Below are 14,565 nucleotides of genomic sequence, written 5' to 3'. Positions count from 1 at the left end.
AGGAGCCATCATTATATATGGATATCATTATATCCCTGGCTGCCAGAACAGCTATTTGGAGCCATGGAGGGCCAGGGACATGCCTGGAGACTGCTCACTCATGCATTGGATCTGGCCTAGTTTCCAGCTATCCCTGAGATCAGACCACTGCAAAGATGGCATAAAATCATCTTTGCCCCATCCTCCTAGACTACTCTGAGTGCAGCTTGGTTACTGTGGAGGACCTAGCCTGATGCTCCTGTGTTTCCAGACCAAAAGTGCACTGGCCTTTTCTCCCTCCAATAGTGCATTAGACATGAATTTACATTGCACTATCTCCTATCATCCTCAAGTCTTGTTCACTTTTACTCCATCCTGATGTAATTGTTACAGCTGCTAGTGCTGTGTCACACTAAACCTTGATGGTCCTAGTGGTGTGCTGGATGTACCCCTGCTCAGAGGCAAGAGTTGAAGGCCCTTCAGATGCTACATTCTATAGGCCCTTGGTAGGTTCCAATAATGATTCAGCCGTGTGGCTAAATGAAGGCGTATTTTACTAGGGCCGGCAGGAAGGGAAAGGTTGCAATACCCTAGGTACTGTGGCTTAAACAGTGGTAGTCTGCTAGAGGGTTAGGGCTCCTCAGGCCCAGTGCCTGGCATGCCTCTCCAGTCCAGTCTCTGCTAGAGACAAATAGGAGAATACAGATTTCCTGGCCAGGATCAGTTAGTGATATATCTCGTTGCCTCAGCACTGGCTCCTTGCCTAGTCTCTGTTGCTTCTTCACAAGTTCTGCACAGTCTTGAACCGAGCTGCAGTGTTCTACAGTCACATCCGTTCCACATGTGATTCCCTCAGGGCCGGCTTTAGGGCTATTCCACCAATTCCCCCGAATCGGGCCCTGCGCCTAAGGAGGGCCTCGCTCCAAGTGAGAATCCCTTCCCTGGCTAAAGGCACATTTTTAATTTTTACTCACTCAGCGGTGCTCCAGGTCTTCGGCAGCACTTTGACAGTGGGTACTTCGCTCGCTCCGGGTCTTCGGTGGCACTTTGGCGGCGGATCCTTCAGATCCGCCGAAGACCTGGAGTGAGTGAAGGACCCACCGCCGAAGTGCCGCCGAAGACTCGAAGCACTGCCCGGTGAGTACAAGCCCCACTTATTTTTTTTTTTAAAGTCATCCCTGCCAGGGCCCCATTGAAACTGTTCGAATTGGGCCCCACACTTCCTAAAGCCAGCCCTGGATTCCCTGGCTGCTGCTGCAGCCTGCTCTGTACACAGTTCCCTGGTGATTTCTGCTGTATTCAGTGTCCTTGCTGCTCCTGTCTTGCCATGTGGACCCTGCTTCCCTAAGTGCTAGGTCACTTCCAGGATGAGGTTCTTTTCATAGTTTTTGTCCCTTCCTTCTACTGGCCAGGGCAAGGAGATGTGCCTGCATGTGCCCCCTGGAGGGTCATAAGTCAGTGGAGAGGGGTTTGGTGGAAGTGGTAGTTTCCTGATCAGCAGATTCTACATCCCAATGGGTTTCTCCTTCCCACTGAACATCTGTGTTATGGCTGGATTACTGACCTGGGGGTAAACAAATACTTAGTATGAGTGCACCTGTACAAAGTTAATCTCAAAGATGTTGCAACTTTCAGTGATGATATCGGGCAAATCCTTTCTTCTTGTTAATTTTACAGGTTACCACAGCTGGTTTATCACCATTTGTCTTTGGCATGACTGTTAATGTACCAACAATTTGTTGGTAAGTAATTTCCTGAAATTTCTGTGGTTACTTTGAAGTTTCTACTGAATTTCTTTACAAGGCTCATTATTTTACCCAGAAATGCTTTTTAAAAGGTTAGTCTGACAAGTAACAAAAATATTTTGCACAGAGGAGAGCCAGGTGTTCAGACACCTTTGTGATGGGCACCGTATAATAATCTATCTGAAAAGAACAGAATTTCTTCGGAGGATCTCAAAATTCTTTACAGATGTTACACCTCATGACATCTCTGTGAGATATTGTTGACTATATACATTTTACAAGCTAGGTAAATTGAGGCAAAGGGCAGTTAAATGACTCATCCAGTGTCACATAGTGAGTTAGTGACAGAGCTTTGAATAGAACAGAGAAGTCCTGATTTTCAGGAACTCTGACATTCTGACCAATATCATATGTATTCCTGTGGGTATCCATGGAAAATGCCTAACATATCGTGGACTGCGAATAGAAAGAATAAAATTGAATAACAATAAATAATACATACCTCCATCCAAAGCAGTACATAGGATTTGGTAATAAAGAGTCTGCTTAACAAACTTAGACTCTCCCAAATCAAAATTCTTATTGAATGGTATCAGGGCTTAGTCCCTGCCCCAATCCTTGCAATCTATCTTTTGGTTCTGTGTTTGTATAGTGCCTAGCACAATGGGGTCCTGTTCCATAACTTCAGCACTACTGCGATAGAAATATTATTATTATTATTATTAATTAATAAATAAGGGAGTCGAGGTGTATCTCAAGAAATGGAGATACTTTTGGAAGTCCAAAGCCTCTCACTTTTACAGACCTTTAGACCAGGCTCTTCTCTTTTCCTCGTAGTATGGTTGGTGCCACAGAGATTCTGCTTTGCAATGAATTAAATTACCGTGTTCGGTTTTCAAGATTTGATATCAGTGATAATGATGTTAGGCCCAAAATTGTGGGACCAAGTATTTTGTGCACTTAAAATCTCGGATTTGCATTTGTTAACCATGTGAATGCAGCCAATCAAGCTACTGTGCATACAACTGATTTGAATTTTTAAGCCATGCAAAACATGGGCATGCAAATTTTGGGGACTTGAGGTGCATGAACTTTGTGCTGACTGTCCATAAAGGGACAAATTTCACCCAGTGTGAGTAACACAAACAGGAGTAGTCTCTGAGACACTACTTTAGAAAATTAATTCCAGTCTATATTATGTAGATATTCATTCTCATCTTACCTTGAAATTTTTGAAGATCTGATCCAACTCTCACTGAAGTCAGCAGAGAAATTCTGATTGGGTTCAGTGAATGAAGGACTAAGCTCTTTGTCTGTACTATACAACTGTGATTGTGTGTCCATTGTAACTGAAAAAGAATCCTCCTTCCACAAATAATCCAGTTTGCCTTGTGCTTGACTTTCCTTCATTGTTTTAAAGAATTTCCAAGTCAACGAACCACTCATTTCCTTCCTGTGTTTGGTTCTTTCTTAGTTATCTTTAGATATTAATGCCTAATCACACCAAGGCAGAGAATCATTCTGAAATGTGACCTATATAATGGAAAGTCAGTATTAAAATACTTCCTCCACCAACATGCATCCATTGCTTCTAAAGCTTTCTGTACATGAAGCTTTTCACTAACAGACCTTGAAAAACTATAGTGAAATGTATATAAAATACATTTATGCAAAGCTGACATTTCATATTCTACTCTCGTTCCCCAAACAATTTCTCATGTTGCATTTTTTTTCAGCTACAGCTCATAGGTTAAAACAAGTTGCAGAAAGCAGACTTTAAATTCAAACTGGGCTCTTTTTTTTATAAGAAATGCCAAAATAAATCTTTTGTATTTTTCTGCAATTGCAGAAGGTCACTTCTGTGGCCATGTGTATGTAACTCAGTACATCCTGCTGACGTGTTGCCAAAGGCAGAAAACAGCAGCACATCCAGCCCAGGACATTAGCAAGCACGCATATATGTGTGTGTGTATATTGCATATATATGATATATATACATACATGCACTGACATATATAATACATATGCATACAGATCAGTGTATATGTATATGTCTGTGTGTACATATAGATATAGTATAAACACATACATAATTGCATACACAATATGCACATGATACACCCTATATACATTTATATGCATGTAATATATGTGTAAATTTATGTGTTTACCGTACATAAGTAACTGATTAATATTTTAAAAGAAACTTTGCTTGGAACCTTATCCCAGAGTTATGTTCAGATTGTTGAGAACTCAAAAAGGTGATTTTTGAAAAAAAAATGTTTTGTTTTCTATTACTGGTTGTGCACCACCAGCATCAGGGATTTCAGTAGAGTTTTTGGAATAAGGTTTGTTAGATTACCGCAGTTGCAGAGCAAGCATAAGATCACAAACCACAGGGGTTTTTGGTGTAGGTCCAATATTAACAGTGGCTATCATTTTGTGTGTTAGTTTCTTAGTGACAGTGTGGTACTTTTAACTCTCATCCCTTAATTAACAGTATCCAAAGGATTCACCATATTTTAAATGTAAGGTAAATCCAGGGTTGAGGGTACACTACTCGACAGTACTCCATTTTGAAGTTAAAATGAAGGCTTCTGTTAGCTCAGTGGTCTGGTGATTATACATTACACTGGTACACTTAAGCAAAGGAGCTTCTCAACTCTTGTGGACAATCCACAAAGCAATGTGTGGGTAACAATTACAGAGAAAATTTTGTTTAGTCTCAGCCAGAGCGGATTGTGATGAAGTGGGAGACAGGAAGGGGAAATATGGATAAAATCCAGGATCTGTGGATAGTGGATGTAGATACAGGATGTGGAGCCTGAAGTACAATAGTTTTGAATAAAAAGTGTTGAACTTTCCAAGAATCAGAAAAATTCAGAAGTTAAAGGTCTCGTGATAATCTAACCCTTCTGTCTCTCTAGAAACAGCATTGGACTCCTCCCGCTTTAGTGGCCCTCACCCTTTTTACAAGCACAAGGAAGTTAGTGCCTGGCGTGAGCAACAAGTGAATTAATGGCAGTGTTAGAAAGTGTCGTGGTGGATGTTTTGGTATCCCATGCTATCACTGCAAAACTAGGGTATTTGGCAACCACTATCCAAGGTTGGAAGAGCCACATGTAGCATCCCTGAATGCAAGGACATTCATCCTCTTCTCTTGGTTGATGGCCAGATTGTAAAGGGCAGCATACAGCGTGAGCATTCCCATGCAGCCCCCTAAGGGGACAGTACCTATATTTTTAAAGCTTAGTGAGATGTACTTAGTGAGATCATGTTATATGGCTGAGGATAAAGACTGGTAAGTGATAATACATAAATACACAAAGAGAAATCATAATAGAAATCACACATTTATGCCCTTCATTCCAAACCATCCACAATCACTTTACTATGTATCCAGCTACTGATGCTACAGATATGGTAGTTCTCCTGGCATACCCATTTTTTTACTGCTTGCTGAAGTGCAGCCACCTCTGAAATAGAACATGACAGCAGTTTACACAATTGGCTAACCAGGAAGTGCCCTTGTGGAAAAGTCCTAGTTAATAGAGTTTGATAGTGAATGATATCGTCTCTATCAAATTTTTAAGCCAATCTATAGAATTTTTTTGAAGAGATCTGATTCTCTATTAAACTGTCTATTAAAAACTCTATACAAAGTAGAAAGTACTCTTTCTCTTTCAGTGTAATTTCTATGGGACCCTGTTGGTTTAATCCCCATTGAACTCTATAGAACTTTCCTATAGGGATAAAGAAGAACAACATATTATCCACTTGTAATTTCAGAAGGAATTCATGCTGATAAATGTTACTAACTGGAGCTGAAATTTAGGCGGGAATCTTAGGCTAATGGTTTCCTGAGAAAAGTGCCATGAATTTGTAATGATTATAAGTGACCAGGCTCTTGGTTTTAAATCTCTTTTGATGCGCCTCTAACAGTGCATTGCTTCTTAATGGTAATTCCATAGCCAAAAGTGGACTGTCTCTGCATGTGAAAGTTGCTATCTCCATAGCAGCTACCCTTCCAGGGCTTTATACTACACAACAGTATCACTGTATTAATAGTATACTGTACAATTGTTATATAAAGTTTGCATCTTTCAGGGATTAATGGTGTTTATAAACAATTCACTGACACTAATATTTAAGTTAATATAATACTATTAATGTCCGGACAACCTTGTCAGCTATACATGCTTTTTGAATAACATAAATAAATGAGCGCCCTCTTACCAGTAACTTGTACAGAAGTTTATTTTATAAGGAGCTTTGCTGGTTCATAAGCTAACTAAGCCGTGAGTCATTACATTTAGCTTTTCACTGTTGCAACAGAAGTGGAAACTAGCCAGCAGTCCACCATATTCCTCTTGGATGTGATTTTAGAGAAGATTTGGGGATTACTGGCTCTTGCACAAGATGGATGGGCTGATGACTGACATTTATATAAACAAAGACAATTCCATTGAACTCGGCTCGCTTTGGAACCCTGCTTCCAGCGTTAGCTGCTCCCAAGACCTGGGTGAGAGTGGGAACGAAAGAGCCGTCATTGTGCCAGGAGAGGCAGGAGTTAGGGATATGCCTTGGTGCACACACTGCTCCAGTTAGAACAGTTCAGTGTGCCAGCTCTTCTGTAAGTGTCCAGTAAGTATGCAGGCATTTCTGTTGGTCTTAGGGTGACCAGCTGTCCCGTTTTTATAGGGACAGTCCTGAGTTTGGGGACTTTTTTTTATATAGGCTCCCGTTACCCCCCACCTCCTGTCCCGATTTTTCACACTTGTTGTCTGGTCATCCTAATTGGTCAGCTTGTCCAGCATAACCTGCCCAGAGTGCAAGTTTATTCCCAACCTTGTTCATTTCCCAAAAGCAGGAGAGTTTATCTCCCTTCCCATTTTTGTCAAGCTGCGAGTCCATTTTCAAATTAGAATACAAGCAGAAATTGCTAAGGGGAAGTCTGTACTTATATCAATAACCAGATGAGGTTCAAAGCCTTCCTGCTCCCTCCCTCCCTCCCTCCCTCCCTCCAGTGTATACATGCCTGTGTAATTATTTTAATATCGATAAATAAAGCAGCTATTTCTGTCTATATATTTACACATATATGCACCCGTCTCTAAAATATTGGAGGGGAACTATCTCAATGAGATCTGAAGAAACAAGCCATTTCTGGTTTCAACCATTTCTTAGCACTCTGAGTGAAAAAAATTATCATCATGAAAAATGCTGGGGTTCTGTAATGTCACCCTGATGAAGGACACGCATGCAGGCAAACAAACTTCCTCCTTTCCTTTGATGCTGTGCTGTTTGCCCTTCTATAAAGTGTGCATACTTGATCAATATTAAAGTTACACCTTGCTTTGTTTACAGTCTTCTGCTCGGTGGACTTGGAGAAGCCCTGCTTGTTTACACAGAAAGGATGGGCACATAACTGAAAACAACGAGGATTCCAAACCCTCACCCGCAACTGGAAAAAACCAGCTGAAGCTCAGAAAACTCAAAATGAAAAAAAAATAAAGCAGCAGCAGCGAGAATGAAAAAATGTGATCAAACACCAGGTCCCTTCATTCTTCTTTTGTCTTTCTTCAGAGGGAACAACATGCTATTAATAGCACCAGTGAAGGAGAAGCATAATTGGTCTGATGATTATGAGTGTTTGCCTCAAAGTACAGGACAAGAGCTATTTCTGATAGACGCTGTAAAGGAAAAACTGTATTGTGTCTCTAGACGGCTCAGTGTGAGAACCTTTTTCAGCAGCACCTTCTCACGCAAGGAACTGAACTCCCCAGCTACTCTGCAGAAACAGGAAAAGTCGTGTTCTCCACTGGATGCCCCAGAGCTTTTGTTAGAGACTGAGAGCAGGTTACACCGAACAATGTGAAAATCCAAGCACTGCCGTGAATCAAATAGCAGTGGGCATGGATTTTGTTTTAAGTTGTCCTGTAAAAGGCAAGTTCCCACATGCAGGTCTCCAGTCACGTTGTCTGGGTTGGCACAGTGTGTGAGAACATAGGGCCTCTGGAGATAATTCCTTTTTTGAATTGTGGCAGATTGACAGATAAAACTTTGCTGAATGGGAAATCAACAGATAAATCTTACTATCTATTGTACTGACTCAATTTGTGTGTGTGTATTATTATTTTTTTCTTCTCCTTATCCAGGGTTTCTCTTGACCATTGTACATTTTTTTTAGGGAGGACTTTGTTTTGTTTTGGTACTGTTTGCTAGCAGTGGGTTGTCTCTAAGTTATCTTAAGAGGAAGCAGAGATTATAAACCTTGAATCAATGTCATGAGAAGTTGAAAGAAATTAATTCCATAAAGCCTTGAAATAATTCCATTCCCCAGTCACTGCTTGAAATTTTCATGTTTTCCAATGTAGAATGAGATTTTTAAGAGTCTCTAAAGACTAGATCCACAAAGGGATGTAGGCACATTAAAATGGCAGTTCTGTGCCTTAAATCCAACATTTAGGGACGCCTGTGATCCTCCAAACCCTTGCTTAGTTGCCACCTAAATTCCCTAGGTGTCTAAATTTCTGCTGCCAAAGTCTCCTAGGTGCTTAGGTTTCTGCTGGAGGGCATGCACAAAACCGCCCAAGGGTACACCTATACTACCCGCCGGATCGGTGGGTAGTGTTCGATGTATCGGGGATCAATTTATCGTGTCTCGTCTGGACGCGATAAATCAATCCACTAATCGACACCCGTACTCCACCTCAGCAGGAGGAGTAAGTGCAGTCGACGGGGGCACCGCAGCAGTCGACTCGCTGCCATGAGGACGACCGGGTAAGTCGAACTAAGATACTTCGCCTTCAGCTACACGAATAGCATAGCTGAAGTTGCGTATTTTAGTTCGAACCCCCCCGCTAGTGTAGCAGAGGCCTAAGTCCTGACAGTGCAGAGCACACCCTAACTCGACACCTAAGTGTCAGCAGGATTCTCAACTATGCATTCCTCTGCCTATGTTGTCTGCAGGGCCCGATCTAGTAGAAGTGCTCAGAGCATGCCTACTGGATGGGGCCTCACACCAAAGGCAGCCAAGGGTGACCAGATTGGGAATTTCCCAGGGTGGGGAAGTGCATCTCAAAATACACCCCCTAATGAGGACACTCGCTCACCTGCCTTTGAATCCTTGTTCTGCCTGATTTGGAGCAGGGACTTGAACTTGGATCTCCCATCTGAGTGCCCTAACTACCAGACTATTGGATATTCTGGGGGAGGGTGCTCGCCTGTCAAAGCTATTCCATTTTGTAATAAATAAATATTCAGAGATTGGCTGATAATTAGGATACTCTCCTGGGATGTGGGAGACCCAAGTTTGCTTATTTAATTATTTATACAAATTGGAACAGCTTCAACAGAAGAAACTGAGAGGGGGCCCACCCCGAGCTGACCAGGTGAATTATAGACCTCTCAGCCTGACATTTAATGGAGTGGTTGATCTGGGACTTCAATTAAAAAAGCATAATATAATGTCATGCAACAGGGGTTTACAGAAAATAAATCTTGTCAAACTAACTTGATATCTTTTTTTTTTGATGAAGTTATAAGTGTGGCTGATAGAGGCAATGGTGTTGTTTTAATATACTTAGACTTCCAGAAGGCATTTGACTTGCTACTGCATGACATTTTGATTAAGCAACTAGACCAATACAAAATCAACATGAAATGGATTACGAACTGGCCTGTGCTTTTCGGGAGGTCTGACTGGATGATCCCATTGGTCCCTTCTCGCCTTGGAATCTATGGCTCTAGAGGCAGTGCAGACTGCACAGCCCCAGAAGCAGCTCCGAGAGGCATTGTGCTCTTGGAGAATGCAGATTCTGCACATTCTTTTCAGCTCTCCACTCTATGACTGGTCAGCTCTGCCCGTCAGTGTAAAGGTGACAATGACACTAGTGCCAAGCCTTCTCCCTGGTCCTTTTGCAATGGCTAATGGCTCCAGCTGGTTTGCAGGGAGTGCTCTCTGCATAACCAGAGAGCACAGGGGCTACAGTTGTGGCTGGACCCTGTGCTACAGGTAAAAGCACCTTATGCACGTCTCCTCTTATACAACTTAAAAGGGCCAGCCACAATCTCGACCTTACCCCTAATAACTCTGATTATTAAAGGGATGAACGTATAGTGCCCTGTCTGAAAGGAGCTGTTCATCTCAGTCCAGTTCTTAATTGACAGGGGTCCACCAAAGAACACTCAACATAACTGTACCTTTGCTGGCTGTCTCAGTAGAGAAGCCAAGCATTGTGTCAGTCTGCAGACTAATCTAGTCCTAGAGGTTGTCTGGGAGGCCCATGGGCTGGGCAGTGTAGTTGGAAGCTTGCTTTACCACTGCCTGTGCAACCTGGTCTCTGACAGACTTCAGCCTTTAGGGCTGCTGAACTGGAGTCTTCATCAGTGTGAAACTTACCCATTTTTGTTCTTTACTTTGTATTTAACAAGCTAAGCTGGTTACTTTCACTTTGGTTTAATCACTTTCATTTCCATGTGCTGGCACCATGCTGTTGCGTTTGCGTTTCCAACATCACAAGGGAACGGTAACCCAAAAAGCCTCAGTTTCAGTTTAAAAAAAACAAAACAGTACTTCGTATTAACATTTGGCTCTGCTGTGTAAAGGAGCTGTAAAAAGGGAACTCAACAGATCTGCTGTCTTTGGGTGAAACTGGCTCCTGTGCAGCAGGCCAGCACAAGGCCTTATATGTCCTTAAGTCAAAATAGGCTTAAGTAGAACTCCAGAGCTGCACAGGCTGAATGTCAACCTTTGTGTCTCCAGAATCATATTAGCTCACTTTAGTGACTAATTAAAATTGCTCTGCAGGGTCAATAGGGAGAGCTGGATTGAGTCTCTTCTCCTGCATCAATAGACAGTGCTTCTATATCGTGATGCCAGCTTTTCCCAACCTAGCACTAAAAATGTCCCAAATCTGGTGAAAAATTCCCAGAGACAGTTTTTTACAATGCTTCTATATCCTGGGAAATTTCTCAGAACTTGGGAATTTGTGAGTAAAATGTTTCAACTTGGGAAATTGGGAATGTTCGTTCAAAACATTTTACTCACAAATTCCCAAGTTCTGGGAAATTTCCCAGGATATAGAAGCACTTCAACAGAATTGTTTGCTGAGTTCCAATCACTTACACCTGTGCCAGCCTGCTGACTGGGGAGTGTGTGTGGTGGGCAGGATGTTGCACAGGTGTCACTGACTGATGAGCTAATTTGGCCTGTTCTATCCAGTCTGCTGCAGAGGAGAGATGCCAGGGTTAAATATGCCGTAAAAACAAGTAGTTTTTACTTCCTCAGTGTGGTAAATTTCAGTCTGGGATCAATTAGAGTCAATAGACATGAAAGTCTAGGATGGCATTTTACAGAGAAACGTCAAAGTAGACCCACAATAGGCCTAATTGCAGCAAGACATCCCCTCTGCTGGACTTTCAGCATGGGAGGGACAACAGTGCGTTTTCCTTCCCCACTTCCAGCCGGTGAAAGAGAGATCGAAATGGAAACTCTTCCTAGCCCCAAAAGCATGGCTGTGTGTAGCTATAGTAGCAGCTTCAATACTGACTGACTCCTTTTCTGGGGAACTTCTAACAGCAGATGAGGGAAAATAAGAGCACCTGCTGAAAAGCAGACTGCACTGAAGGGAGCAAGAGGGCAAATTTCCTGTCTGCTGGTTGCATGTACAGGCAGAGTATCTTCCTCACCTGAGAGGAGATAGAAAGGACACTCACTGCTGCCTTCCATGGGAGCGGGTAAGTACTGCTGGAGGAGGGGAAAAGACTGGCTCTAAGTATCATATGGAACAAAGAGCAGCACATTGGTGGGGTGGGAGGGACATAGTGTTATACACATTCTCTGGTGCGTGCATGCACACACTTATAATGTATGTATAGGATGTGGTGTTACAGGGCGCTTTCAGGAGGAGAACTGAGCTCATCTGCGTAGCCAGCTTCTTGTTCTCTATGACCAGCTTTTGAGTAAAAATTACTCCATCCAGAGCCCTCCCCCTGCATTATTTCAGGCCTAAGCCATGTGACAATGGTCCTTTCAGTTGCTAATATAAGCTCAAGCATTGATGAGTATCACTAGAATCCACAGGGAAAGCATCAGGATCAGAACTGGTAGAAGCTTCCCAAATGTTGGCATTTCAATGGGAGGGGGAAATGGAATGAGATTTTTTCCCTCCTCTCCCCTGCTCCCTCAGAAAAGAAGAAAAAATTCATTTTGTTTCCAGCCAGCTCTAGAACTAGTCAAAATTTCTGAATTTTGACACCCAAACTTTGATTGGGGCAGGAGAAAGGGAGTATATTTTTCCATGAAAAAATGTCCTCATTTTTCAACAATCTCAAATCTAGAGGGGGATTGTCCCACTCAGCAGTCATAGAACTGATATTGAGTCTTATTTCTTCCACCCCATGGATTTAATTTCATTAGTATAAACTCAGACAAAAAGCTATGTTAAGATGGAGTGTAAGTTCTGAGAGTACATATCAGTAATTTAAGGATAAAAAACACTACAGGGATATTGTAATTATCCCCCCTAACAAAACCTGTTAAACCCTGGAAATTCAAAGTTAGAGTTACACTTAAAAGAAATCCAAACATGATAAAATAAGAAATGCACAGTTAAAGCACCCGAACAACCCTAATTCTGCCCTGTTGTGACATCATACAATAACCACCCCAATCTGAGTAACGGGGCACTTGCTCCCTGTAAAAGCACTGTGGCATTGATCTTTGTCCAAATGCATCATGATGCCTTTGTCATTAAGACTGTGGGAGAACCTCCGGTTTCTCATAATCAGCTAGTTAATGTGCTTAGGCTCTAAAGGGCATCCTGTCTTGTCCTTGGCAAGGAAGGCCATGGGGCTGCATGGGGAACGTGGGGGTACAAGAGGGCTCTTAAAGGGAGAGCAGATCATTAGTAACTATTTCAGATACTGTCATTACACAAGGCAACTTGCATAATTTCATGTATCAGGTGAACTTCAAAGGCGGTTGTTTAAAGAATAAGGCTGGTTTAAAACTGATGAGCTTGATTCACTGCTGTAGTGTCGGCAGTGCAATCTGTTCTCTATTTTCCACTGGGGTGGGGGGGAGGGTATCGCCATGTCAGGAAGGCAAACTGTAGTTCCACCACTGCCTTGTGCTGTGGGTTTCATAAAGGAAGGATGAGCTGGCTTGGGATCAGGACACCCAGGTTCAATTTCCTGCTCTGCTATTGACTTTCTATGTGAGGTCGGGCAAGTTATAACAACATTACTATGATACAGCCAGCAGGGGCACTCTGGTAAACAATTTTCTGTACCTGTTTTTTTGTTGTCATGAAAATTTGTAGCAGGAGGCTTTATGGATTCTAATGTGCTTGCTAAATTAATCTCTCTACTGTTGAAGCACTTCTGTTTTTTTTTAATCTGTCATTGCTGCCCATGGTCCAGTGATCTTTGCATCTAGTTACCGGTGATGGGAAAGAAGTGAGGTTGTGTTAACTCATGTTTGTGGAGACTTATAGCAGACTTGGAAATCTCCTATATGGCAAATGACCTGAACAAAAATACTGGTAAAGTATTTTGCAAAAGCAAGGAGCCTATTTATGTATTTACTGAAAGGCAGAGAGTCATATTGTAGAACTTCACCTAGGACACAACATGATGCATGAATATAATTATTTCCCCTCTTCCCCCAAAACATCAATAATCCCCTTCATTTGTCTCAAACAAATGAAAAGGGACCTTGACAATAAGTCAGTGTATGTGTATACACATTTGAAATAAGCATTTAAAGGGGTCTGAACCAGGGAGTCCCTCAATGCCAACTGGCAGAGGGCACAACATATAACTCACATCAGCCTGATGCACTCATTGCAACAACACCCTGTTGTCATAATCTGTATCTAAAAGGAATCAAGTAAGGTATCTCATGCAAACCGGTAACATGCTGGTTATTAATATTATTGCGTGATGTATGGGAGGTGTATAAAGAATTATAAGCGTGTGCTGGAAATATGTTCTTAAAGGGTGTTTTGCAAGCAGCACGTAAGATCAGCCTGTGTTACGTTAAGGAATGTTGTCTTGCCTGTTTACCTGTGTCGCCAATGTAAGTTGAGCCAGGAAATGTTTCGGAGGACATTGAAATGTATATCGGCATCTGAGGTAAATAAAGCTGTCAAACTAAATGAGCCTGGCCTGGGGGCTAGACCACTTAATACTCATGAGGGGATGGAGCCTGCACACTCCCCTCCCCTGACCTTCCAAAGCCTTCTTGGCTCTTGAAATAGAGACAATAGACTTTGAGATGTATAAGCAGAAGGAGAGAGCCATTTTGGCATCCATCACTTAGGGGACAAAGAGTGAGCAGTGCCCTATGAGCTCATGAAAAGAGGACCCTCTTGGCCTGAAAACCAAAAGTAGCTGGAACTGACACTAGGTGATAAACCTGCTTAAATGAAGATTGCAATGCTGAAGCTAGGTTTTAGTGCTAGAAAGCGTGTTCTGATTTGTTTTACTTGCACCTACATCTGTCTCTATTATTCTTGCTTATTATCACTTAAATATCTGTTCTTTGTTAGCAAACGTGTGTTATTACAAAACCATCTCAGGGCTGTGTATTAAGCTGAAGGGTGGAATCCTCAGCTAAACTAACAGGCTGGTGTGTGCTCTGTCTCTGGAGGCAGCATGCTTATCAGTGAGAGGCCACTGCAGGGGAGACATGGGACTGGAAAGGCTGTTGGTGTCACTCCAAGGAGTAACCATGCTGGTGGCAGCCAGAGTGAGGCCACTGTTCTGTGAGCACGGTGCTGGTGTCAGGGCTCAGCCAAAACTGCACAGCACAGAAGCACCCAGGGTTACAAGG

At 42.4% G+C, this 14,565-nt stretch overlaps 1 protein-coding gene across 5 annotated transcripts in view; it reads left to right on the top strand.

Moving 5' to 3' along the window:
* TMEM241 (transmembrane protein 241) overlaps nt 1-9,239 on the top strand; it is an 86,785-nt gene extending 77,546 nt beyond the window's left edge. For 4 of the 5 annotated variants that reach the window (XM_050939258.1, XM_050939254.1, XM_050939257.1 and 1 more), the window contains one exon: nt 7,092-9,239. In XM_050939258.1, coding sequence (XP_050795215.1) covers nt 7,092-7,238 — 147 coding nt within the window. In that variant the 3' untranslated portion in view covers nt 7,239-9,239. Of the gene's footprint in view, nt 1-1,656; nt 1,722-7,091 lie in introns of all 5 variants that reach the window. The other variant, XM_050939255.1, reaches the window with a different exon arrangement.
* The last annotated feature ends 5,326 nt before the right edge of the window (nt 9,240-14,565 follow it).

Source organism: Gopherus flavomarginatus, chromosome 2 (genome assembly GCF_025201925.1).
Source record: "Gopherus flavomarginatus isolate rGopFla2 chromosome 2, rGopFla2.mat.asm, whole genome shotgun sequence".
Lineage (NCBI taxonomy): Eukaryota > Metazoa > Chordata > Testudines > Testudinidae > Gopherus > Gopherus flavomarginatus.
This window is presented reverse-complemented; position numbering and strand designations above follow the sequence as displayed.